Source organism: Melospiza georgiana, chromosome 1 (assembly GCF_028018845.1).
Source record: "Melospiza georgiana isolate bMelGeo1 chromosome 1, bMelGeo1.pri, whole genome shotgun sequence".
Taxonomy (NCBI): Eukaryota; Metazoa; Chordata; class Aves; order Passeriformes; family Passerellidae; genus Melospiza; species Melospiza georgiana.
Window position 1 is genome coordinate 49,802,161 of NC_080430.1, and position 27,783 is coordinate 49,829,943.

General features: G+C 39.2%; 1 protein-coding gene across 20 annotated transcripts in view; it reads left to right on the forward strand.

Annotated features, from left to right (window-relative positions):
• The window catches only part of CLASP2 (cytoplasmic linker associated protein 2), a 146,914-nt gene that overhangs the window by 36,498 nt on the left and 82,633 nt on the right, over positions 1 to 27,783 (forward strand). For 14 of the 20 annotated variants that reach the window (XM_058021685.1, XM_058021696.1, XM_058021718.1 and 11 more), the window contains 2 exons: positions 1,040 to 1,110; positions 21,768 to 21,914. In XM_058021685.1, the coding sequence (XP_057877668.1) occupies positions 1,040 to 1,110; positions 21,768 to 21,914 (218 nt within the window). Of the gene's footprint in view, positions 1 to 1,039; positions 1,111 to 5,970; positions 6,043 to 21,057; positions 21,263 to 21,767; positions 21,915 to 27,783 lie in introns of those variants that run through there. The other 6 variants (XM_058021791.1, XM_058021858.1, XM_058021810.1 and 3 more) reach the window with 2 other exon arrangements.

Here is a 27,783-nt window from a genome sequence, read left to right on the forward strand (position 1 = left end):
TCAGAGACCTGCAGATTGTCATGTGATTTGTAGTTCATAACTTTGTTCATTTAAAATCAGGATTCAGTCCTGATAGTCCCGGAGCTAAAAATCCCATGTGCATGTTACATCTTACCATATACCAAGTAGTCTAAAATTCAGAGAAGTCTTTGGAGAAATACAAGAAAATATTCTCAATTGTTTGCAGCTGAATAGTGTCAGTGCAAATCTATTGTTAATGTGTGGGACACATTTTCCTGGGAGATACTTCCACTGCTTTTATTGAGTTTTCTGCAGAAGTGATGAGAAAGGGCTGTTGAAGTGTTTTGCCAGCTTTCTTGATTGAACACCATTTTTTGCCCTGTGGGACTAGATTGCAAATGTAGGATTGTGGAGTTTTGTGATTTGGTTTATCCTGAATTTTATTTGTCTGTTTGCTGTTTACATGTAGCACAGCATTTACAGTGTGTTCTCTGTTGTGACAGTTAAAATCAGTGGTGTGTGGGTTGGACACATCTAAGTGTTTAGGGTATCTTAAGTTTAGAAGAAAGTCTTGTTGTTTGGCATTTTTTTCCCAGTGGAAGTGCTAGCTAGCACAGAGCTCTTTTCATAACCAAACTGAGGAAATTTTGTGGAACAAAAACTTTTGAAGAAAATTATTAATAGTCTTAGAACAAATTAAATTCTTTTTTTTTTCTTGTACTGAACATTCCATAGTTCAAATTGTAACCTTTTATTGTTGAGTATGAATAAATATATATATAGACTATATGTACCCAATATGTGCTATTACTGAACCTGAACTATAGAAGGTTATTTTTAATCATGCTAATAACTATACTAAAGTTTTGTTCTTTGCTAAGTTTACTTTGTTTTCTATGCGTTTCTGTGAAGACGCTCAGCTAAAGAGGAATCTTTTAGGAATTGTTTCTTCATACACTTAATCCCTTGTATATTTTGCATTGCTGCTTTATATGCTAATAAACTAATTTCTGTTTTTACCAGTAGCCAGTGGGATTTCAGACATTTAAAAATCCTTTGTTGTTTTTGTTCTTTATAGGTTGCAAACAATCTTTGCAAAATTTGATGAAATAAGAAACTCTGACAATATGATTTTAAGTAACGTCAGTGGTGAGTATGAAAGATCATATATTTATAATCAGCTTTAGATTAATGCAAGATAAGTATTTAAATACTAGCATTATCAATGTGAGATGGAGGAATAGCAACATGTAAATGCTAAGAAAATGAGACACTTGATGAAATGAGCTTGTGCACTTTACTTGGAAGTATTTGCTGGTCAGAATACAATTGGAAAAGGTGTTGAAACTGCATGGAAACAAGCAGGGAATATTTAATGAGTTACAGATGTGCTCAGCAGAGGATAGAAGAATGCTGCAAAGTGTTCATGTATGGGAAAAAAGATCAGATGAACCTTTATCCTTAGTATGTTTCTAAGAGAAAAATGTACTTTAGTGATGGGTGTGTTTGATACTTTCTCTGTTAAAATTATGTATCATGAATTATAATACAGGGAGTTTAAAATTACAGAAATAGGAGACTGCAGCATTCAAAGACAATTGTTGAAGTTAAAACTTCTTTGAGCTTGAGCTCCTTATTTTGGTGTATTTCAGAAAAAAAACCAGTCAGTTATGCAGAAAATCCCTGTTGCTTCTTACTGCTTTATTGCTACCGTAATTTTAGTATGAAAATTTAATTTAGAACTGTAAATTATGAAAAAAGTGTTACATAACAGCAAAACAAAGGAGGTGCCTTGGCAGTGGTGTTAGCATAGTCAGTTTTGGAAGCCTCATTGTCTTCTGTGAGGAATCAATAGATCTTGTTTTATTAGGAAGTGTTTCTTCATATTAATTTGTCTTTGAAAGTAACTATGTTGATTATGGTCTGCTGTATCTAAAAAGTGTAATTGTTCAAGAGTAGAAATATTTTGAGGAATGTATATAATTCCTTAATGTACTGAAATATACCTTTTTCATTTTAAATTTTCTCACCCTTTTCTTGTTAGTGTGAAAACAAAAGTGACTCTAGGTTCAAAGGAAAGTGGTTTTGTAACCTTTTCTTTGACATAGCAAGAGTTTTCCTGCTGCATTTTGCTTTGAAATAAAACATTGTTATTCTTGAACACTTAAAAATTGATTTGCAAATATTTATACATTTTTTTAAACCCACAGCATTCTAATTTGGGTAAGAATGTTTTACATAAAATATAAATGTTTATGTTCTGTTATGTTGTTAACTTACTCATTATGAAAGGGTGAACCATTATCTTTTGCATTTAATATTAATACAGCTGCGTACGTTTCAGAGGTTTGAGAGATTCACAGATGCATTTTACATGAGTATTTTTTCTGTCAGTTCTCAGGAAAACAGAGAAAGTCACAAAGAGAAATATAAGCATTGAAATTATTTAAATATATACATATATATATACCATGTTGCTGGAGTAGTTTACATAGCACTTCTCTCCTTTTTGTCTCCATTCAAGAGAGATGAGAAAGTTTATTTTGAACCTATTTTTATCTCATGTGCAAAACACAGATATTGATGCTGATCTATGACAGTGTAAACCATGTATTTTTTCTTGTAGGTAGAAATTTCTATGCAAAAGTTACTGTGATTCTATTTTGGTACCATAAATGACAGAATCCCTCTAAATACATTGGTTTCAGTATTTTTGCTTGAACCTATTTCATCTGTTGCTTCCATCTAGGCACTTTTTTTCAATGTTATTGAAAGGTATTCTTCCATTGTTAGTGCTTTATCTTGGCTTTGTGCTTCATTATTCTCTGAAGGACAATTTGTATTTACTGCTTGCACGTGTAGATTTAAAGTTACTGTTGAATTCCTGTGGCCTTGGTTCCAACTTTTCTTTCAGGGGCTTTATCAAACATCTCTGGATAAAGGCCAAATTTTAGTGACTAAATACATCTGTTACAGTGTTGAGGATTTTTTTTTTTTTTTTTTGGTGCTTTGTATATTTTGTAGTAGGGATGGTGGGGGGGGGGGGGGGAAATAGGGTTGTCTTTTCCAAATGGGGAGGCAGAGGCAGGGTGGAAAGTACAAAACCACTTCATCTGGCTTTATTATCATTAAACTCCATAGTGGGGCTTCTTAATAGCAAAAGGAATGGCTTTTTGCCAGGTGGAGTTACTGTCCCAAGTAGGGTGACTGTACTGATGGGGGTTCTGTTCAGTGTGTGATGGATAGGGAGGAACTTGTTAATACAACCTCAGAAGATGTCATCTTCTTCCTAGCCCTGAGTTGCACTGCTGTGGTAGTGAATATTTGGTGTGTTGACCTAGTTTCTGAGAATCCAGAGATGTGACTGAGGATTCTCTCATCAAATAATACTAACGTCAGTTGTTCAGTCTTTTTATCCAGCATGTACTTAGGAAGAAAAAAAAGGAATAAAGAGTCAAAGCTTGCAGTTTTTAACAACCTGATTACAAAAATGTTTTCCATACTTTATTGATAGTCAAAACAAATATATATTTAAAAAAATACAGATCTAATTCTTGAGAGTTTTAAAAGACATCATGTTGGTGTGCTTAGGTATGTGGGAGAAATACAGGCAGACAGGAAACGGTCTCCTTCCTGCCATCTGAGCACACTGGTAGATGTAGTATCTTACTTTTTCAGTGTGCTGGAGGGGATCTAGTGAGAACAGTCCCTTCACTCTTATGTTGCCTCTTTCCTTTATTGAATCTGGTCTCTGATGGAATGGTGAAGAGCAGGGGGAGAATGAGTTACTGTTAGGGACTGACAGATCCTCTTCGAGGGTAGACAAGGTGGAAGGCACATTCAAACATGTATGGATGGAATAATTGAAACAAGGAGTTTCAAAAGCCAGCACATGAGGAGGTGCCATGTCTAACAAGGGAACTGGGTAGGAATCTTGGTGCTTTTGCTTGATGAGAGTGCTTACAGCCTTAAATAATATCCCACTACTAGCTTGCCTCTCCAGCTAACCCTTGATTTTTTTACTTTTTACTCTAAGATGTGTATAGTAAAATCAGAGATCATTTCTTTAATGTGAATTATGTGAATGAATGAGCTGCTATGCAAACCTTGGGATTTGTTTACATTCATAATGATATGTATTAAAAGAATCATATCAGGATGTTTGCCTGTTAAGCAATATCTTACATGTGCTGCTAGTTTTGCCCTTTGCCCTGCACCAGAACTATATGTAGCCTTCCAAACTGGAGAAGATTCTTTAAAGCACCCCCCCCACCACCATTTTTCAGCAAGTGAATGTTCATTTCTATGGAAACAGAAGATGCAGCCAATCTCAGCACTACAAAAGCACTTGTTTCTGCTGCCTGAGATTTGTAAATACTGTTTTCTTTAAGAGAATTCAAGCAGACTCCTGTATCAGATAGTAGTGTCATTTTTGAGACAGGGAATTAAAACAAAAGTAGGGAAACTATTAATACTGAGCTCCCTGCTGCACTCAGCAGAATGATTGGGCTGAAGATAAATCGTTCATCTCTATTCAACCCGTGCACTTTTTCCATTTTAATATTTAATGGCTCAAAGGACTGGCTTTACAAACACAAAATATGACAGGTAGGGTATGTGATGTTAGTATCATGGTATAGGGAGCTGTGTTATGTGTGATAAAGATGCAGCTGAAATACGTGTTCTCCTGGAAAAAAAAGGGCAAATAAAAATCCATAGCAGGAGTGTGTATCTGTTTTTCCACATTACACTATTGTTTTTTATTTCCCTTTGCTGTTTTCTATTTGGAAATATAGTTACTATGGAGACAGTGACGACATACTCTTAATAGAGCTCACCAGTGCAGCACAACATGAATATATATCATTTGGGAATACTGGTGATAGCTGCTGTGATTATTTTATAGAGGTTTTGAGCTGCATGTATTCCTTTGGTGTGCTCAATGCAAGCGGTCAAAATGTAATCACATCATTTTCCATTTCAACTGCTCTTCCTGATGGCTTATCATTTTAAATAGGAAAATCTACTGACCAATGAAGTGTACTGGTCAGTTCAAGCCCATTTGGAAGAAAAGGGCCTCATCAGGCTGATACTTCCACTGGTTTTAAGGAATTTGACTGAGCTTTTGGATTGTCACTACAAGGAACTGTGTCTGGCTCCTTGCAGATGCGTGGTTCTCATGCTCTGTGCAGCAGCATATGCTCCAGTCTGCCTGAGTTTTAAACTTTTCTTTTGGCAAGACTATGTAAATTGGTACTACTTACTTGCTACTATTTTTTTTTTTTTATCACTTTGGATTGCACTCTTTACCCTCAGCATGTCACCCAAAAGGCACATTCGGGTACAAACTGATCAGGTACAAATTCTGATCAGCAGCTCAGGTCTGGGCAGGCTGTCACTGATGCTCCCAGCGTGTGTTGGACACATGCTTTGGAAGCAGTTTCTCTTTCAAAGGTGCGGGGGGGATTTCCGGAGAAGTCTCCCGAAAACTCAAAGAGGCAGCAGCTTTCTTCAACGGAACCCCTTCCTCCTTCCTGTGTCTTTATTGTTTTGTTTCATTTCGTGTTACGTGGCGTTTTGCTTGATCTCTGTTCCGCAGAGCGCTCGTCCTTTACCGAGGCTCCTTCTCCTCCTCTGGTTTCGCGTTCCGTGGCGGTGGCGGGGGGCAGAGCTTCCCGCGGGGCTGTGGGCTGTCCCCGGGGCTGTGGGCTGTCCCCGGGGCTGTGGGCTGTCCCCCGGGGCTGTGGGCTGTCCCCCGGGCTGTGGGCTGTCCCCGGGGCTGTGGGCTGTCCCCCGGGCTGTGGGCTGTCCCCCGGGGCTGTGGGCTGTCCCCGGGGCTGTGGGCTGTCCCCGGCGGCGGCGGGGGGCCGCGGCGGGCCGTGACGGCGGGGGCGGAGCGCCCGGGGGGCCGGGCCGGGGCCGGGCCGGCGCGGAGGCTCCCTCGCAAGGCGGGACTGCTATTTTGAAGCGAGGCGGCGGCTGCAGCGGCAGGGAGCCGGCAGGAATCCGGCGGGGATCCGGCCGGGACCCGCCGCGCCCGCCCTCCCGCGGCACCGGCGGGCATGATGGCTGTGGGGGACGGTGAGTGGGGAGCGCCGTGCCCTTGGGGAGCGGCGCGGGGCCGCGGGGGCTCTGGGCAGCCCGGGCGGCCCGGGGAGCTCGGTGTGGCAGGTTGGTATCGCGGGCTGGCGGGCTCGGCTTCCGCCCGAGTCGGGCAATGGGCGATGGATGCTGCGTGCGGCAGCCGGAGGGTACCGGGCACCGAGCGTGGCAGCTCCAGCCCTTCTTGGAATTTTAACCGTGCTTGGGTTTCTGGGATGGCCCGTGATCTCAATTATTTACTACTCTGGCCGATTCCGCTGTGCATTTTTATGTTGGCGTTGTGTTTACCCTTCTCGCCTCGGTGTTACTTGGGTTGGCCACCTCTGCAAGATGAGGCAGAATTTACTATACTGCTCTGTAAACAAGCGGATGTTAACCTGCCCTGTTGTGTGAAGAAATTCTTACTTATTCGGCATAGCCATAAAATAAGAGCCTTGCTGCTAGATCTGGGGATGTATATTTAATAAAGACATGGGATGTTACTACGTTTCCTTCGCTGCACAGTGTATTGTTACACAAACCAATGGAAAGTAGGTCAGTAAAGCGGTACAGACTATATGGTTGTGTTTTCGTTAAAAACTAGACTTATGTTTTATCTTTAGGACACCCCTTGGGTTTGCATGTCAGCCAAGTTCTCTGAGCTTAATACCTTGATGACTTTCTATATATGCTTTATTATTTTTAGAGAGACTTGAGGCACATTCATTGGACTTGCAGCAAGTTTAGGGATGAGGTAGGATGGCTGTGCTTTCACAAGTGACAATGTATGCAGATTTGCATAAAGAAGATGGTTTATAAAGATCACAGATTAAGATTAAATTTTTTATCTGAATTTGCTGAAACAGTAGTTGTAAGAGTCCTGGGAAAGACTCTTTATTGAGACAGCTTGAAATGTGTGTTTTACACTTAGTTCTTTCAAATGTCAGAGACCAAAAGAGATAATGATTGTGACCAGAGCAGTGAAATTATGTCTGGACTGTACAGTCCAGAAAAAAATATAGGTGGTTCTCTGATGTTTGTATTTTTGTCATTTGCAAGGTGCAAGGGAAGTCGTGGTCTCTGTAGAACTGAATAAGTACCAAGCTCACTCTTGCTGAGATTTTTTTTTCTTGGAAATGTTTTTCTTCATCTTTGTTTCCTTCCTGTGAGGCAACACAGTTCTCCATAGTGTAAACATGAATTGTGGTAACTTGCAGGTTAAGAATACAAGATGTAGCGTGTTAAGAAATAGCTGTGTTCTCTAGGCAAAGCTGTAGGATTTTTGTCATTCTGTAATGGTCGAGGTTTATAAAGTGAGGGTGGTTGTGGAGCTCTCTTCTGTATAATTTAATTCGTCATTAACAAAGGCACTAAGAACAAAGTACTGTTCAGGCAGTCAGCTGACATTCTGTGTAGGAGCTTTGAGCAATAATGCCAGATACAATTAACAGTGTGTAGGATGATTATGTAGCTGTTGGTCTCTCTTAAAACTACTGCTTACCACATTTACAAGGAATTCAGTCTTCTGATGTTGTGTTATGAAACTGCAAGGGAAAACAAAACCTTAGTTACTGTTAAGAAAACTTCTTAATCTTTTTTTCTAAATTTAACGATGGTTTGGCTGCGGTCTTTTGTTTTGCAAATATTCTGTATATCCTCCTAATATATGCAACATAGAAGAAAATGTTTTAAGGTTAGTGATTCTGCAACCTTTGAGAAATGTCTTTTCTCTGCAAAATGTCACTTTGTTGTGGCCAGTATGTATGTTTAACTTAATATTTGTGAGACTCGGCTGAAGGCATTGTGCAGATATTCCAGAGAGCAGATTTTTTTACTTGTTTTATTTGGTTTGCTCACTTAATCAGTCTGGATGTATTACAGAATTGCAGATTATGTTTGGAAATGCTATTTAGAAGTGGTAATGTGAGTTTTATCTTGAATGCAAGATGTTGGCTTATGGGAACTTTCTGGATTTTTTTCCCGTTTTCTTGAGCACAAGCAGAAATGTAAATAAAGCATGATGCTTAGCAGTTGAATCTTAATCTGATTTCTCAAGTGAAGATTAAAGGGAAGAACCAGATTTTCTGTTTGCCCCCATGTTAACTGTCTCAAGCTCTCCAAGCTATTGTTGGAAGAATGTGGAGGGGGAAAAAAATAATCCAGTGCTTGTGGCCCAGCAAACAAATGGACCGTAACTTCTGCAGTGAGTGTGTGCCAGCGGGAGAGCACGCGCTGCCTCAACCTCAGAGGCATTTCACATACTGGTGTGAGTGCAGGTCTGGGATTGCCCTGCACGTTGTGGGGGCTGCTGAGGAAAGCCAGCTCTGGTTGCCGTGTTCCTTGGGGAGGATAATGCATCTCTGCCATTATCCCTTGGTAACCAGATTAGGCTGCTGAGGAGGTGGCGGCCGGAGCCGCCGTGTGCGCATCGCCTTGTGCGCTCTCTCCAGGGCTTGTAGTCCAGCAGCTTCCACTGGTGTTTCCTCACCTTTTTGGCAGTCTGTGCTGTGTTACCTGTGATTTCATAGCTGAGGGACTCCCTTGATCCTAGCTGAGCAAGGTAATTAGGATAAGGACGAAATTATCTGCCTAAAACTACAAATGGCCTTCTAGGGAAGATCAGACATAGGTTTTCTTAAGATCTACTAAACATATTGCAGTACCAGACATAAGGTATTTGAGGGCTATCTAAAAGCATATAATCAGCTTTGTAAGAGGACGTACTTGGTACACACATTTGTTGCACTAGTGTATACTAAGTATACTGTTTTGTATCATACCATGAATAAGCACTTCTTTATTTATTAGTGTATTTTTATGTAAACGGCATACAGTGTAATGATGTTTCATGACTTGAAGCACTTGTCACATTTTAGGTGATAAAGCATATGTGACTGGTTTATAAATAGAAATTATCCTTCTGTCTTACTGCATCTGCAAATCAAATTTTGTGCTTTGTCTTCTTTCAAAATACTTGATTAATCTATGCATGGTCCTAAAGCATGAGAACAATTATCTTCCATTCCCTGATGTTCTTCTGAGGGAAGGCTGTCTTCCTAAGTCTTTAATCTGATTAACTAGTTTCTGTGAAGTGTGGGTGCTGCACAGCTTTAATATTTTACTTTTGACTCAAAAAGGGATTGGTCATATTAAAGGCACAGAAACTACAGTGATGTTTGAGACATTAGCTTGATTTAAAATATATGTTATTTTAGTGCATGTGGATTTCTGAGGTGTATTTCTGATTTGTCTTATCCTCTGGTAGGAGACTTTTTAAACCAACAGAGTCCTGTGAATGCTGATAATAAAGCAATTGCTACACTGGCCTAGAAATTGGCCAGGCAGTAACTGTGGTGCTTTGTACCATTCAGAGCTGTCTCCTGGGGGTGGGAATATAAAGAGTAGCAGAAGTTTTTGTGTGGGATAGAAGTGTATCACTTATTCCCTTTTCTGTTCTTGTTTGGGCCTGTGTTTTCTTGACCATGCTGACCACACCTGCAGTGGTATGGTGTCCTTTTCCTGGACTATGGAAGGACTATGCAGTCCTTTTCCTGTAGCTGCTCCCCACCACTCCTTCTCTGTTACTAGCAGTTGGTGGGCACATAGTTTGGGACGTGGTCTGGGACATGGCTGTGCCTGAGAGAGCAAGATACCGTGAGCTGAGTGTGATTTCTGTTCCGAACCAGTGCAAAGCTTCTTTTCACAGCAAGGTCATATGCTACTCCCAGTGATTACCATGGATTCTGAGCTGTGTTTTGTCTGTAGAGGGCAAGTACTGTTGCTAATAGCAGTAAAAGAACAGTGGGAAAGTGTAGCAGCTGAGTGGGAGAGGGAGGGAATGTGTAAACAAGCCAAGGGCTGTATGAAAAGATGGAGAGAGAGAACGGATGGATACAGCAAGGTTCAAGAGTGGTGTGAATAGAAAAAAGAATTCAAGGAAGAATTCAAGGTGCAACTCAGAGCATTTTTAATTTAAAAAACAGAGCTGCAACATATGACAGACACAGTTGTTTTCTCAAAACCAGCATAGCTTCTAGAATGATAAGAGCACCTGATTTTTTTATATACTCTAGGGTAATAACTACAAGTTTTGCCTTCCTGCTTCTCACTGACATTTTCAAAATGTCAAAGAATTTTGTGGGTAGTGGTGATTGTTGTTGTTTTCATTAAACATGAAACAAGTTCACTAAAAAGATTCCAGATATGTTTAATCTATCACCCAAAAGTGCTGGTTATCTAGAGTGCTGGAGTCAGTTTTTATTAGCTTTTAAGAACAAGTTACATAATGAAAAAAAATTATTTTGGTGTTTTCCGTTATATCTGCATGTTTTTGATTATTGTTTGGTGGTTGTTTGGTGGGGAGTTGTTTATTTTAATTATTTTTTAAAGTACATTTTGGGGGGGGGAAAAGACCAAACTAAAAAAAAACCCTAAAATTGTGAACAGCCACAGGAGAAATTTAAGGCCTACTAAGGGTTTCCTTTCATAGATGTTGCACGAATCTTCCACTTGACTGGTTGAATATTTGCCTTGCAGGGTTTATTTTCATCTTTGTTATCTATGAAATACCAGGAGTATTTCCTTACTGTTACATGTTATTTTTCATAAATGCTGATGAGCAAGTAAGCTACGTTTGGATCATTTCAGTGTCTGAAATGCCTTCAGAGGTGAAGGGTCTCCTGTAGTATTGACTTGAATCAGAAATTCCATTCTGTGTATTGTATTTTTAAATCATCTTAGTTTTAAAGACTTGTGGTTTGGATTTTGTCTGCTTTCTTTGCCCAGCTCGTTCATCAAAATGCACTTTCATAACAACAGCTGGAAAGAGCAGTTGTTAACTTGAAAATGCCTTTTGAAAACCAGCTGTGTATGTAGACTCTTACAAGAAGTAACCACAATTCAAAACTCACAGGAATTTCCCAGCTATATGGAGTGTAGACAACAAGATTTTCATGGTACCAGAATCTCTCTGGTACCTCTTCATGTGTATTTAATTGATGTGAAAATTCTTCTGTTCAACTGAGAATCACTTAAAAGCCCTCAAACTTCTGGATAGTTGGAGCCTGAGGAAAGGTGAGAAGGACTGAAGTTGTAGAGCATAGCTCTTAAGAGCCTGCAGAAAAACCTTACTTTCTTCAAATTAGATATTTTTGCTTTCATTAGATGTCAGGAGCTGCATGGTGTTCCATGATTGCCTAAGCAATGAGCATGAGTAGATCTCTATTTGACAAAAAATCCTTTTATCATTATGGATTGTTATGTTTGTTGACCTGATAAAAGTCCTTTGGTCAATGAACTTACGCAGTGGCTATTGAACTTAAAGGTCAAACTTCCTACATTTCTGTGTAGGTTGTTTTTGTTTAAAATTTCTTAGCATTGTCAAGTTGATTTTTACAAACTCATTAGAAACACTGTGTGGGAACAATCTCTGTATATTATTTAGGAGTTGCATCATGCTCCCACAAAATCAGAGAAATGGCAGCTACTACAGCTGGCTAGCCATACACCAAGCACGTCAGATTTTCCAGATCTGGTGTGAGCTTTTTAACTTGTGGGGCGCTGGTGGATGAGAGGCTGGACATGAGTTGGCAGTGTGGGCTTGCAGCCCATTCCCAGTTCTGTCCTGGGCTGTATCAAAAGCAGAGTGGTTAGCAGGGCAAGGGAGGTGGTCTCTTTTCAGTGAGTTCACAGGAGGCCACAAAGACGATCAGAGGGCTGAGGCACCCCTGCTGTGCAGACAGGCTGGGAGAGTTGGGATTGTTCTGCCCTGAGCAGAGGAGGCTCCAGGGAGACCTCACAGCACCTTCCTGTGCCTAAAGGGGGCCTACAGAAAAGCTGGAGAGGGATGTTTTACTAAGGCATAGTGAATGGCTTTAAGCTGAAAAAGGTATATTTAGACTAGAAATTCTTCACTTGAGGTGGTGAGGCACTGGAGCAGAGAAGCAGAGAATGTCCCATCCCTGGAGGAATCCACTGCCAGGTTGGGTGGAGCTCTGAGCAACCTGGTCTGGTGAAAGGTGTCCCTGCCCATGGCAGGAGGGTTGGAACTAGACAATCTTTAAGGTCCCTTAAACCCAAACCATTTTATGATTCTATGTTAAGAAGTCCAGTTTGAGGAGAGTTGGGCCTTTTAAAACCACCAGTTTTATTACCCACAAGTGGCAGCATTGAGAGTAAAAGAAAGGTGATTTGCCATATTTTCTTAATCTCTACTTCTGACTGTGTAGGGCAGAGATCAGGTGGGTCAGTGAGCCAAAAGGCCATTAGCAGCCCCTTTCATTCTGTGCTGTGGTGTGCATGTTTTCATGTGCAAATACTAACTTGTAATTCCTAAGCTACATGGATCTAAAATGCAGAAAAATAAACTTCTCAATATTTCATCTGCTGTGTGCTCATATTGCACTTTCTGCTTCTAGGATCCGTGTTTTATCTGTCAATCTGCCTTACTGTTTTACATTTTCAACGTGCAAGTGGAACTGAACATGCAGAATTTGGCCACACTAAAAACTAATGCAAATGTTAGCTGCTCTTGTGATCTCTCTGATGGTAGACTTACATTTATCACTGTCACACTCATAGTAAATCCCAATTTAAGCTCCCTGTTTGTCAACCTTCTCATTGATGTTGCATGTATCCTGTGCCCCTTCCCTATCACATATACTTGTGATATATGTTAAAGATGAATGAACACAGCACTTATGGGTCCCTCTCTTACCCTTGCTGTGATGTAATTGATAGTTTGAAAATTCAAGTCATTAAGCCCAGGTGCTTCTGTGTCACTGAATTAAGTACTGGAAATGTCCTGAATTGAATAGTTTCTCAATGGATATCAGTTGTTTGACTTAGCTGCAGATAGGTAAATATGGTGGTTCTTTTTGCTACTTTTCTGAACTTACATACATTAATAATGCTAGGCATATTATTGCAGTTTGTGCATAGTGGTTTCTAGATAAAACCCACTTTTGTGATAAATACATTAATTTTAAAATAGGTCATTCAATAGATTCACTGATAATCTATTGAGAATTGGATACTTGATGTATAAGCAAAAGGAATTTGTGAAGAAAGAGATAAAATGACTTCTGGGGGTGAAATAATAAAGACAGAAATTAAACCAGGCCTACTGAGCAAAGACTGGCTGTTGGCTTACAGAGTATTTTAAATGCAAATAGTGGAGTTGATACTTCAAGAAGATACTTGAAGTGGCAGCTTTTTCAGAGGGCAGCTTAAGCAACTGAGTGAGGGGTTTGGCCACAAGTGAGTACAGGATTCAGAAGGGCTTCAATGGTTAAATAAACCATCACTTCTGATAGAAATTAGGAGTCTTTTATGTAATGTGGCTCACAAAAATTTACCAGGCATCGAGTAAAAGTTCTGTTAGGGCTTTTTCTTTTTCTTTCTTTTTTTTATCACGTTTTAAAATGAATTACCTGCTTTTATTTTAATCAGTGTCTGGATAGGGAAACTCTCTGAGGGAGTAGTCACTCATTTAGCAGAAATCTTGAGTGCTCCAGAAGTTACTGTCTTTCTCAGCTTTAATTCTGGTATTTCATAAGAGAGCAAAACATTTGTGCTATGGTAGGCATGTTTTACTTTGTGCTAAAATAGAGGAGTATCCTGTCAGTTTCTATGTTACAGCTAGTGATTCAACGTTTGTGTTTAAAATGCCAAAAACTTTCAGTGTTTGATTTTTATGCAAGACCAAGTCTGTGTCCTTCTACACCTTTTTGCCTTCGCCTGTCCTAAAAGGCACCTGACTTGTTAATGCTGGACATAGTGCAGTGTGGTCCAAATGGCATGGCCTAGAGCTATAACATAGTCCAGATGTTGAAGAACAATAACATTATGTAGTTTTATTTTCAGCCTTGCTGTTCAGTCTTGAATCCTATTTTAGCAGCTGACCTTGTCATGAATTCTGGAGAACCTCATTAGCTTTCTCTTCCCCTTTTACTGAGAAAATTGTGTGTTTGCTGATAGGTTGTAGACTATTGAGTGTTGATTCAGAAGGCCATTGAATGTGCCTCAGGAAAGATGTAAAGACGGTGAAATTGATGATTTTTAAAGTACCAAGATGCTGACAGCATCTTCAGTTTTCAGTAAGATTGCTGGGAAATGTTCAGTAACATTTGGGAAATGTTACACATTTGTAACAAAAGAAAGTCCAATTGCAAGAATTTAGGAAGGACTCAATTATTTATGAATTAATTTAAACATGTGGACTATGGTAATTTTACAGATATTGTAAAAATGCAAAATATGGCAAAATTTGCAGAAACTGTCTTAAACTTTAATAGGTAAAAATTAGAAAAGTACTTGGGTTTACAGGAGATATTCTAGAGCTGGAAATGGGAATGAAGCTTTACTTGGGAGCAAAATTAGCTCAGTTGCTTATTTGAGCTTATTGCAGCTTTATTTGAAACCTGTAGTTAAGTCTTGTCTTTCATCCAGACAGTAGTAAGATAAACTGTAAGACTAACTTTTCTATGGAGTTAGGAAAATAGTACTGGGGATGTTTTAAATTTTTTTGAATTAATCTTTTTTTAACATAGTCCTTCATGAAACTGTGGAGCAGAATAGATAAACTACTAATGTCTTTGGAATATGCCTGTATTACATGTGGATAATTATTTTGACATGTGCCATTGCCGCTCCTAAATGTTTCTTTTTTTAAATGTTTGTTAGGTCTAGTACTTTCTTCCTCATTTTCCTTCTTTTATTTTGTCCTATTCATTGAGGGTCATATTTTAAAAGAGATCAAATGCATACAACAGAGCAGATCAATGCATACAGCCTCCCCCAAAAGCAGGTGTGAGCCTCTTTTTCAGTGCTGTAACTGATGGATGGACTGTAGGAGAGCTGTATTTTGCTTTGCTTGTTGAAAAATTAGGGGAACTTTATTAAAATTTGAGATCAGATCAACAGCAAAATCTAACTGATAAATATTTGCTACTGACTCTTGCTCCCCTTACTTGCTGCCTTTTTGATTCTTTTTTTTTTTTTTTGAAGACACCAGTTCACTGGAACTGCCTGAAAAAATAGCATGTGAAAGAATATAAGTTTATTTACATTTAAGAACTTTGGGGTTTTTTTGAACCAAGTTTTGTTGCTCTATAAACACCGTTCTCATTGGTATATTCTATTTCGTCTATCCCCTGTGAGGTTACTGCAGAAAAAGGAGTCTCCCCTGGTAGGAGTTTGAGATTTTGTTGGTGAGCATCAGCATGTATTGCACAGAAGAGAGCCATTTGCCAGCACTATCATTGGTACAGTTGCTTCCTTCAGGAAGGCAAAGAGGAGTAAAGTTAAATTCATCAGTAAAGTTAAATTCGTCAGTAATGGCCTCACGTTACTTCTGTGCCTCCGCTGTTGTCCCAGGAAGAGCCATGCTCCGTCACTGTTGTCCCAGGAAGAGCCATGCTCCATCACTGTTGTCCCAGCAAGAGCCATGCTCCGTCACTGTTGTCCCAGGAAGAGCCATGCTCCATCACTGTGGGAAGCAGGCTTTTGTTTGAGCATGAGAATTTGTCTCCCAATGGTTTAGGAGCCCAATACCTGCTGTGGCATGGGGAGAATGCCAAGGAATGATGCCTTTATGGTTGATCTGAAGCTTCTTAGGTGCAATTCATCTGTCCAGCTGTAGGTGTCTGGTGTCACCACAGGCCCCCAGCTGGGTAATAATTAGCAGTGACTCCATGATTCTCAGCAGGCTGATCAATCACTTTATTATTCTGTACTTATTAAGAAACCCATTGCCCTTACAGATGTGGACCCAACTGGTCCTTCCATCCAAACACCATCACCACTGGCCAAATAAGAAACCACCTTTGGTAAACAAATCTCCATAACACATTCCACATGTTCAACAGGTGCAGCAAGTGAAGATAAGAATTGTTTCTCATTCTTTTCTCTGATCTTCTCACAGCCTTCCCCAGGACAATGCCTGGGGAAGTTGTGCCTGTTTCTCTCTGTGCCCAGAGAGCTGCTGGCACAGTCTGGTGCCACTGGAGGTGCCTTGCAGGATCCTCAGTGGCCACGCGGAACGAGCGGGTGTGACACAAGAACTGTAAGAGATCTGCGGCCTGCTGGAATGTCAGCTGGCCGCCAGACAGGATGCCCAGCACTGTCTAAACTGGTTTTAGATGACTGTGCTTAGGCAAATGAATCCTGTCCTTTGTGTCAGGACAAACAGATTTGGACTGTATGGAATGCCTGATGTGTAAGGGATAAAGTTCTCACTCAATGATGTGGGGCATTGGCTTGAAGTATGGATTAGAGGGATCAGCTCACTTGATGCATGTGTAGCGCTTGCGGCTTCATTTTCATGCTTGACAGAAGTTGTTGTGGGCCACACCAGTTCATCTGGAATTGAGCTAATGATCCAGTCCCAGATGTTCCAAGTAATTGATGCAGTCTCTGTTTATAAGTCACTGAAGGGAGACTGGGTAGGTGTCTTGGTAGGCACAGAATGGGAGAGTGACTGGGAAATTTAAAAGCGTTCATCTACTTGGGGTTTTTCTGCTTAGGCAGGATTTTGCAGTTGTCCTCATAAATATTTTGTGGTGTGAAAGAGGAAGTGTTAACGGTAGGTAAAAACCAGTATTTGTTGGCAAAGCTTATAATGATCAGTTATTGAACTAAAATTGATACATATGTTTTCAATAGAAGTCAGTTTAAAAGCAGTTTTATTAAATATGTAAATATTAAGTATACTGTGTTTTCTAGTTTGTTAAAAGCAGTTCTATTAAATATGTAAATATTAAGTATACTGTGTTTTCTAGTTTGACTCTTGTCAGGCTACAGTAAAATACTGCAAGTTGGTATTTACAGCCCTAGTTATGTTAGATATGTAAAATGTTGCTACTGAAAACAGTATCTGGATTTGCCTTTATTGCCAGCTTTAGTTAAGTTTTACTGCAGGGGATCCAGTTTTTTCACCCTCATGGTGTCACTTGAGGATCTCCTTTAAGTCAGTTAACTTTTGATTTCCTGCTGCTGAGTAGTACAGGTAGAATATAGAGCTTGTATTTGCACAGTAGGTGATACTGTGTTTTATTTCTCTGTTATTGACTATGACTTACAAAATGTTAGACACCAGAATGTCACATTAATTATATGAATCTTCAAACCAGCTAAGGTGGAGGCTTGAGTTGCAGTAACAATAAAGGTATTCTAATTTAATCTTCTTTGAAAATGAAATATTTTTTCTCTCTGGATATGAAAAACTTTAGATTTCTCCTCTGGATTCTCCTTTTCAATGGATATATCTTTACATTTACTGGATACATAATTACCTTTACTGCTGTATAGGTAAATCCCAGTAAGTAGATTGTTCTGGAGTTTAAAATATTGGGAGTACTAGAATGTTCTTTGAATATCAAGTTTCTTTATAAATGTTTATGCTTTCATCTCTCTAAATACTTCAGAAAACATACACTACACATTTGTGATCTGGCCCCCAAGAGTAATGCTGCAAGGAAGATAGCACATATATTTTGTTTATTTTTAGTTCAAATGACATAGTTTGTTTCTTAAGAGTTTTAGAGTTTAATGCTCTGTGATAGTTCAAGTTTTGGTCTGTCTGCATGCATTTAATCTTCAAATAACTTTGGTAAATCATAAGATCTGAAAGTGTAGTGGACTAGGTTCTGATGTGTCCTGCAGGTTGGTTTGGTGGGTTTTTACTGGAAAGATTTCTTAGACAGTTCTTCAGAAATTTTGTAGAAATGCACAGCAGTTTGTTGATAGCAGCTCACTTGGTGCACTGTACCTGCAGAGCATCCCCTATGGGCAGATATCTGCCTGCCATTAGAAGAGAAAATTTATAATGCTCAGATCCTGAGTTCCTAGCTTTGTGAAGGTAAAAACAACCTTTTCATGAATTTTTTCTTCCCCTGCTTTGAAGTTGTTCATCTGGAAGAGAGATTGTACCAGAGTGAGAGCAGTTGGTGCTCATCAGGTTTCTTCAGGAGTTTTTGGCAGTGCAAGATTCCAGGCTCTTCTCTGTACAGTGTGCTTACCTCCAAAACTCCCTATGCACTATGGTTTAAAATACTGTATATCAACTACCAGAACATGTGGGATTTAACTGAGGCTCAGTGTCTTTAGTTTATTGTGTTTTGCTTTTAATATGTTCTGTGGGTTGCTAGCAATTCATACGGCTTTTCATATTTAGTACCTTGGAGCTTTGTTTTAAAACACTATTTGGATAATGCTTTCTCAACTGTCAGGTCTATTTGCATACGTAAAATTTGATACTCTGAAAGTGTTAAAATGACCTAGAATGAAAATTATCCAGCCATTTTAGAATGAAAAAAGTTTGCTTCTATCAGATGGCTTTGTTTTGAAATACCAATTGCCTTTAGGCTTTTATGACATCCCGTTATAGAGATATATTTTGCTTGTAGACTGCATAAAACTAACATCAGAGGCACAGTTTGATACTGAAATACAGTGATCCCCATGCTCTGTGTGTTGGCTGTCAGGAGCTCCATCCCCGCTCCTCTGGCCAGCCCAAGGCTGGTAGTAAAGCCAGATTGAGCAGAACTGCTCCTTGATTATGCCCCGGGGAGCAGCAGTTCCAACTGGAGCCGGGCTTCTCCATGCTGAAGTACATGGAAATGCTTTTACAGGAGCTACCAGCTAGTGCATCATTGCAGATGAGCGAGAGCACATGGAAGCTGCATTGTAGGGGAGGCAAGTATTGTGCTCTGTTTTCATGAAGTGCTGTAAATACAGACTTCTGGTTTTGGATCTTCACAGTGTAAGGCAGATTGCTGAAAATGGAATGTCCCTAAAGATCGCTCGGGATTTTGATGGTAAATCCTAGGGAAGTAAAAGTGTAAAGGCCTAAAAGGGTGGGGAAAACCTCTGGTTTCTTTAAAAGACACTATGAAAATTTCCTGCTTATGTTTATTTAAAAAATAAACAAATCCAGAACAAAAGAGGCTCAGCTGCATTATCACTTCAGTGTTAATAGAATTCAAACAGATCCTTTTCAGCTATTAATTTTACATGCTTATGGTACTGTGCTGTTATTTTGGAACACTTCAAGTAACAGCACAGCAATTTTAAATTTATTTTAACATAAACCATGAAAAGTCTGGTTAAGAACAGCCATGTATCAGTGGCTTCAATCAGTTCTGTGTATCTTAAGAAAAATAGGCATTTATTTTAAAAAGATGAGTTTTATGTGGACTGAAAAACTGTATAAAACTATTTCATAGTGTAGATTTTTAATGCAGTGTTAACAATTGTTAAAATGTATGAAAAAATATTTTTTAACTAGGCAATGTAATTTGACAGTATTACCAAGAACATTATTTAATGTATCCTCTAATACACACAGTGGGTCGAAATATTTGCTTTTGCATTTTTGTTCTGGAATTCTGTTTGCACATTTTGAGGTTGAGCAGTAACTTCTATAATTACCCATCTTTGATACTCCTTCATAATGAATTGTTTGGTAAAAATAAGATTATTTCATCTGAGTCATTGGTTCCCAAAGTACACAGTTGTTTGGGGTTGTCTAGATTTTTGTTGATTAGGAGATTTTGCATAAATGAGCAAATGTTTAGTTTCTATTTTTAGGATTGTATTGCAAATAACTTTATTGTTTCAAAGGCTTATGCAATATTTGCATATCAGTGCAGCATTGTGGAGCTGTTGGGTAGTAGCATGAAAGTCTTGCCTGTTTCTTCGTCAGATTTGAAAGTGCAGCAATAGAACCATTTTTATTTGCAAAGCCTGTTTTCACTTTTAGTCTGTTTTCATGATTCCATACTCACGTGTCAGTGTTGATCTGATCATGCTGTTCAAAAATCTGCAAGATATTTCTAATTTAAAATTACCTGTAATGCTGTGGGTATCCTAGATATTAACCCTTGCCATTTACCCTTCTATGACAGTGTTTAAGTCATTTCACTTAATCTGGCCTTTGTGCTAGTGGTTTTCCTTGCTCGAATTCTTGATGTCTGGTTCTATTTAAGATAGTGAGAGTAAAAGCATCAGGAATCAAAATGTATTCTGGCTCAGCCCGTATGCTGAGCGGGAGTGCTGTTCCCATGGCAACACACAGGACAGTGAGGGGGAAGGCTGATGCCTTTTCCTCCCATTCGGAGAGTTTACAGATCCAAACAATTACTCTTAGCAAGATCCACCTAAAAATCAGTGTTTATAGGAGAGGAGCAAGTAATGTTAATGCAAATTGGTAATATGCATCCATATTTTTCTTGTGATGGTTTGTTTCTTTGATCATGGAGGTTCATTAGTGCAAAACACAGCTTTTGGCAAATGCTAGGAAAATGTGCTAACTATAGCAGCAGTGATGTTGGACACGTTAAATGCAGGGTGTTGTGACGTTCGATGGTGCTGCCAGTGCTGCTGGACAAAACCTTGCTATACCCTTTAATGTAAGCTGCCTTCCTCTGGGAGGCTGCATTGTTAAATATAGTTGACATTTCCCTAGGAGCAAGTACTGAATTAGCAAAGGGTAAACAGTTAACCATTCCAGAGATGATGAAGTTTTGCAATATATATATATTTTTTTAACAAATGGCAGGTTTTAGAGCAGGTAATATGCTAAATTGGTTTTTCATTACTGTAGTGCAGCTGTGTCTCAGCCTCGCCCATTTTATTTATTACAGGAACCATAGGCTGGGTGTTTTCTGTGCTCAAGCTTATAGATAAATCCTTCTTCCCTAAGTGGGTGGGGAAAACATGATGTTCTACTGTTGGGGTTCTTTTAAGGCACAGTATTTTGAATTGAGACTGTTTAGTCACTAGGCATGAATTTCTCTCATGATTAAAAATACACAAACCTGAAATTATAGGAAAGAGGAGTGCAAGCCCTCTTTCTGAATATTGTCTGCCTGTCTGATTTTTCAAACGAAGGACTGGAATAGTGGCAAATACCATGTGTGGGAATGAATTTATTTGCATGGAGAATTTTCACCTTTTCCTCTGGCGTTGGCTCCCAGAAGATGATGTCACCTTGCAGCTCATTGGTTGTGCAGCACCTAGTGCAGGGAAGGGAGAGAAAGATGCCGGCACAAATCTCAGTGGTGGATCTTGGGTGTTTGCGAGCAGATTTTGATCAAATCTTTGATTGGTACTAAGAATTTACTGCATGTGGCCATGTGAGGTGCTGGGTCCGTGCTAGGGCGAGGGGATTGAAGAGCTATCAGAGGAATGAGGCGGCTGATCTGCAAGAGGATCTGTGATTGTAAGTTGAAAAATCTGGGTGGAAGGAAGGAGACAGGGAGTGCTAGTTAGACACATTGTGGGAGGATGTGTAGCAGAAAATGCATGCATGAGTGAAAGAAGGAAAAGGAGAAGCATTTTTCTTCGGTAGACTGCAATGATAAAAATTATATTAAGGGCTTTCTTTTTGGGAAAATATTAAGAAATTATTAAAAAAATTCGGTCTCTGCAAAGATATTTTTCCTTTGTGGGAGTGGATGTGTAGGATTCATTTTTTTATGCTTAGTTCTACTGTGGTTAATTATGAAGCAAAAATAATATTTTATAAGAATGTGAAATGTGGAAAATGCTGTTTATCTCCCATTGTCATTTTATTCCTAGATCAGAGACAGCACAAATTGATAAATAGTTGTTTTTATTTATGCATTTTGTGAATTTCTGTGAAATGTGAAGGAAAATAGTTTGTTAGGAAATGAAAATATGTCCATTCTAACAGCTCTGTTTTTATTTAACATATCTTTTCTTAGACAAAAGCTTTGATGATGAAGAGTCAGTGGATGGAAATAGGCCATCATCAGCTGCTTCAGCCTTCAAGGTTCCGGCACCTAAAAAGCCAGGAAATCCTTCAAACAGTGCAAGAAAGCCGGGATCAGCTGGTGGGCCTAAGGTTGGAGGTAATGTAAAGCTATTCAGATTCTAATCAGTGTTCCCAGAAACCTTGCCAGAGAGGCACAAAACAGAGAACTTTGCAAGGTGATGTTTAATTCATGACTGCAGTATTTTTGCAGAGCTGAGAACAGTAAGGGACCCTGTTTTATGTAATTATTCATCTGGAAAGGTGTGTGCATATCTGTCTGGTTTTGTGTGTACACTGAGCTTATAAAGGTCTCTTGTATTATAAATAAAATTAATGTCTGGAGATAGCGTTTATGTTGGTGAATGGAAAAAAATACATATATTGATATGCATATATATGTATGGCTGTCTCTGCTGAAATCCACACTGCACTTATTGTATATATAAATATCCTGTGAAATTCTGGAGAAGGTCTGTGTAGATAAAATTTTTACTGTGGGTCTGCACTGCTTCACATGGCTAGAAAGGATTAGCCATCACCCAGAGCCCTCATCAGAGGTGTGTGTTACATCTGGATGACTTTTATTATTATTCTTTTAACTGTCAGTATTGTGAAATTGGTTGTGAAAGATAAAAAATGAGGGCCAAAAGCCTTGGCAGGATTTTTTTTCATGGTGTAGCTCTAAAGCAGTGTATGAGGAATGCTTAGTAATTATGATCTTAGAACAGGGAAGTCCGCATTTTTTTAGGGCGGGGGTAGCCTAACAAAAGCAACTGTTTACTGTTAAAGAAGTGGCTGCTTTTTTGATGGTTCATGTACACATTCAAAAAAAAAATACATAATTCTGTGGAAATACACCATGCTTCAGGTACAGGGTTTTTATGAATAAGTGATTCTTTTAGTAAGGGGTTTTTGTAAGAGTAATTTTTCCATGTTCCTATTCATGTAATGTCATATGTGATCTGCGAAGCAAATATAGAATTTGGAAGAAAATCTGCATGGCTAATAAGCTGCCTTAAGTATTTTCACATTACTAAGATACAGCTGATGTTTTGAAAATTTATTGGTTTTCAATAGTAATCTTAAGAATTCCTAATAAATTGAAAAGATTTCCATAGGACTGCATCAACACTGTCGTAGTGTGGCTGAGAATTGATAGGAATATATATCAGAAAATACCACCTAAAAGACTCCATAAAGGAAACTATCTCATTGATATTTATTATTGTTGTTATTACTACAAATACTAAGTGTTATTAATGAGTAAATATAAATCAATAACTAATTATAATGTAATCTCTTTAACCTGAAGCATGGTGGTTTTTGCATGCAAGACTAATATGCATAGTACCAGAACTGATTGCTTAGGATTCCTGTTTATTTCAATATGGGCTTTAAATAATATTTTACTAAATATAGATGGTTTTTAATTTTTGTTTTTTACATGTAGGCTTTCACTTTACATCCTCTGCAGTAAAAACATGGAGATACAAGGTGAAGGGAGATAAGAACAGAATAACCACTCACTGATTTTTCAGTTTATCTAAAAATACAGTAGTAAAGCAGATTAAAACCCCAAAAATTAGTACATTGTTTTTTCTCTTTTTCCTATATTGCCAAACTTAAATTAAAATTAAGCATGCCAAAACCAGAGTACTTTGGTCATTCCTTGCTTTATACCATCTCCTTTCAACTGAGGAAAATATTGGGGTGTGTTTACATACCAATCTATTTCCCTTCTTTTTTCATTCTGTAGGATGTCTGTAGTCAGAATTTTAATACATTATTTACAAATCCTGCATCTCCTAGCCTAATCAAGAACATTAGTGTAGATGCCAAATGTATTTCTTTAACAATAAGGTCATAGTCTCTACCAGAAGTGAGGAGTTTCCTGTAATAATCTTCATATGAACAATGACACAAGGTCAGACTGGAGGCCTGGGCAGCCCACACTCCCAGCTGACAGTGGTCAGAAACGACTGCCTGAGACACGAGCAAGAACAGGAGAAGTGTCTAGAGGCACACTGTCATGATGGGACAAAATGCTGGTTTTAGAAACCTTTATTCCACAGAGAGCCATGGTCTTTGGAGAGCCCAGTTAGGTCATCCTATTCTGTTTATCCTAGAGACTTCCTGGATCTTTATGGCTACAACAAATCCTTGATGGTCTTTCGCATCCAGTTTCTGTAGGATCTACTTTGCAGGTGCCTAAAGTACACCTGAGATTTTTCTCCAGCCCCAAAATTGCCATCTCCATGGATTTCATTTATAGTTCTGGAAGTTGTTTGCTCTTGCTGATGTAGTAAGAATCTGCTGTATCTTCCAGTCCCACATCCTTGTGCTCACCACTGCATTCCATGCCAGTAGTCAGTGGGCGTGCCATTTCTCGCCTTTTCCTCATGAGCACTGGATGGGTATTTCAGGCTTTCACTGCTCACCTCGTGCTTCTGCCACCTGTTGATCCTGCTTGTCCCTTTTCTCTGACTCTCAAATATCCATTAATCCATCTTCAGAAGTTGCAATTCAGCTTTGGAGGAAGAACTACGAGCAGCTCCTTGAACTGTGTTGCTTTTTATTTCCCTTCCACAAAAATCTCTAGTCATGGAAGTGACCTGCAGTTGAAGCAAGTTTTTACTGCAGTTTCTCTTCTTCAGCCTTCTGTGACCAGGCAGAATTTAGTGCAGATAGAAATTGTGTTGAGCAAAGGCTGAGATTACTGCAAGTTCCATTCGATTAAACTGCCTTTTATATTTTAAAGGATCCCAGAGATCCTTGTCATAGGATGTTGCTTGACAAAGGAGTGTTTTCCAGTGAGTTGTAGGTGGCAAAGTACAGGTTTTTTCCCTGGGTCCAGAAAGGGTTTGAGGCTACCCTGTCTTGAAGCTAAGAAAATTGAACTCCTTAGCCACACCTCTGGCTTTCTTGCCTGCTGACACCTGCTGAATTATACCTCAGATGCCTGTGAGCTTGGCTTTTCATTATATATGTCATGGAGATGGTTCTTAAGGAAGAAATGAGTAATTCCACCACTGCCCAGATATGCTGTTCAAGTGAAAGGACCCATCTGATATTCAAAAAAAAAAGAATTTCTCAATGCTTTGGGCATTTTCATTTTAATGTAGGAAATGTACTTTGGTGGCACTGGAAGTGCAACATCATTGTCCAGGAAGGCAGGTAAAACAGGTCTTATGTGAGCAATAGCAGAGTTCTACTCAGCCTGGAATTCTCTCTCCTTGTGCTGGGAATAACTGTGCCAGACATTTTCCTGTTAGCAGTTGAGATGGGAAGGTTTGTAGAACTTGTGGATTTGCTGACAGGCATGATCAAGCTTGCTGAAGACAGCTTGCCAAAAAAGTACCAGATCAGGCAGCCACAGTGGTTTCCTGCCCTGGGAGTAAAGAATCCAGAAGGCTGTTTCTCCTCTGGCTTTTCTGCTTGGAGATGTTCAGACACTGAGCTTCTTGTTAGTGATGAATGAGAAGTGATAGGTCTTCCACGTAATGGGGCAGTGCTTTGTTTGGCATATTTCTTATTCCGTGGTCGATACACTTTGCCAAGTTAGACCTTTGCCAGCAAGCACACAGCTGATCTGCTTACTTCTGATACACTTGCTCTCAGCTCTTCATTCAGGTGGTAGAGCCTCTGCAAATACCTCTTTGCTCTAAAGCCTTCCTATTGCTGAGGATGTGCACTCTGTGTCCTGCCCTCGCAGAAATTGGATACTCAGGGGCTTTTTCTTGGCAGTATGGCTCAAGAAGCTTTTTAATGGTAAGGAAGGCCATAATTTACAGTAGAAAAGGGCTTCAGTTCATGTCAGCCAAATGAGCTATATTCCTTTCCCTGTGCTGTTCAAGATCTCTCATAGGTCTTTGGCAAGTTCTCTTGCAAATTTGAAAGCCCTGTTCCAAGTCTTCTAGGGAATTGCCTGCTTGTATACCATTTGGAAGCTTTATGTAATCTAAGTGTGGGTAGCAAACCTCAGGCTGCTTTAACAAGAAGTCTGGCATCCTCTCTTTTCCCAAAATGTCAGTTTAGGTCAGTAGTCTTCAAAATGGGTTAAATGTAGAAATGGTGATTCCTCAAGAGAGCCATGTGGCCTTTGGAAGAAATGCTTGCTGATGAAATATAATCATGACTGAAATTTCTCTTAACTTTCTTTTGAATTTTTTTACAAAAAACCTCTGTGGGGCTGGAGCATTAGTCTTAGTGCTGTAATTTGAAACAAGGTGGACTTCATACATTTTGCAGCATTTTCAGCATGAAGATATTGCATGGTATATTTTTTATCTGTATTTCATTGGGGTTTTTTTAATCTTTAGTGCATTGGCGGGCTGGCAATATTATGTATTGGTTATTGCTTTGCACTCTCATTATTGTATCTGTCATTATGCTTTTTTCCCCTTCTTAATAAGACATACAGGTCTTTGTTGAAAAGTATTAAAATGGTGCTTATTTGCTTGATTTCCTAGCAGAAGGCATTTTGTAGCCTTTAGAGGCTTTTGTAAGACAAAGTTTAAATGAAAAGGCCCTGCATAAAGCAGGTTTGAGACTGAAAGATAGTTGAAGTTAACCTCATTAGAACTAGGTGCTGTAGTTAAGAAACATTTGTGTTAGAAGTGCTTCTGTAATTGTGGAACTGTAAATACACAAGGTTAGTGAATGGACTTGAAACAAGATAGACTCCTGCTCACTGTATCGATTGTCTCCAGACTCAAGAGAGTTCCATGTTCACTTGTACAAAAACCAGAAGAATTCATAATAATCAATGCCCACAAGTTTTTGTGGTTTTTTTTTTTTTTATTTTGAATTCTGAAGTCCATGAATATCTCCTCTGTTATTCTTGTTAGCCCTCATTAAGTGATTTCCAAAGTGCTCTCTTTGTTGTTTAAAATAAACTAGGATTCTTTTGGTTTTCCTTGTTCTACCTGGCCCTTTGAATGATGTAAAGCTGCTCTGAGGTAATACTAGTCAGCAAAGCACCCCAGCATTCTGTGGCACTTTGTTTCCTTTTTGATTTCTGGGTGGTGGTGAAATTCAAGGATTTTTCTTCAACATCCCAGCTAAAAAGTCTTTTTGTCATTCTGAGCAGCCTTAGAGATTAGCCTTGGGTATCAGAGTCTGCATCAGAGAATTCGTTGCAGAATGCCTATTTGCTTCCTTTTCCCCACAGTTAATGTCAATTAACTTCCATCCCAAGAGATCCTTGCCCATGGAATTGCTGGGTTGCAATCCTACGGTCATGAACTGCAGCTATTTTAACCTAATACAGAGTTCAGGGAGGTAGGAGGACTTTCAGCTTTCTGTGTTCTCTGAGAGTTACTGGATTTTGTTGTTGTTTATTCTCCTGAATGGCACTTGATGTTAGGGATCCCTTCCATACGATCAGTGCTCTGTTTTCCTTGGACATTATAAATGATTGTGCAATCACTGGGTTTTCCATTCCTATAGCAAAATACCTTCCTTTGCAGCTCTCTTCAGCAGGGGGATTGAAAAATCCACCTTAATAAGGCAACTGAATGAAAATAAACAAACATGATAAATTATGAATATACATATATATATGTATACACACCTTTACATATACCTTCAGGAAATATGTGTATGTGTCCCTAACACTGTTCATTAGCCTCTCTGGTTTCTGTATGTCAATGAAGTGATAGTTCATACTACCCTATTTTTCACTGAATTCCTAGAAGTTTCAGTTAAATTGTAGGATTCATTATGTTGGTATAAGCATGGTATTATATCAGACAAGTCATTTCTCAAAAGGCTTATAGTTTAGAAGTCAGCTTGTAAATGGATAAAATAGGGAGAGAGTACCAGTGGAGCACAAAAGAGGTCTGGAGATAAAAGCACACCACAAGATGTAACCCAGCCTGCTTGTGACGTCTCTGCCTGGGGTTCTTGTCCCAGACATCCTACTGGCAATCATGGTTGTACCAGACAGTGATGAGAATAAGGAAGAC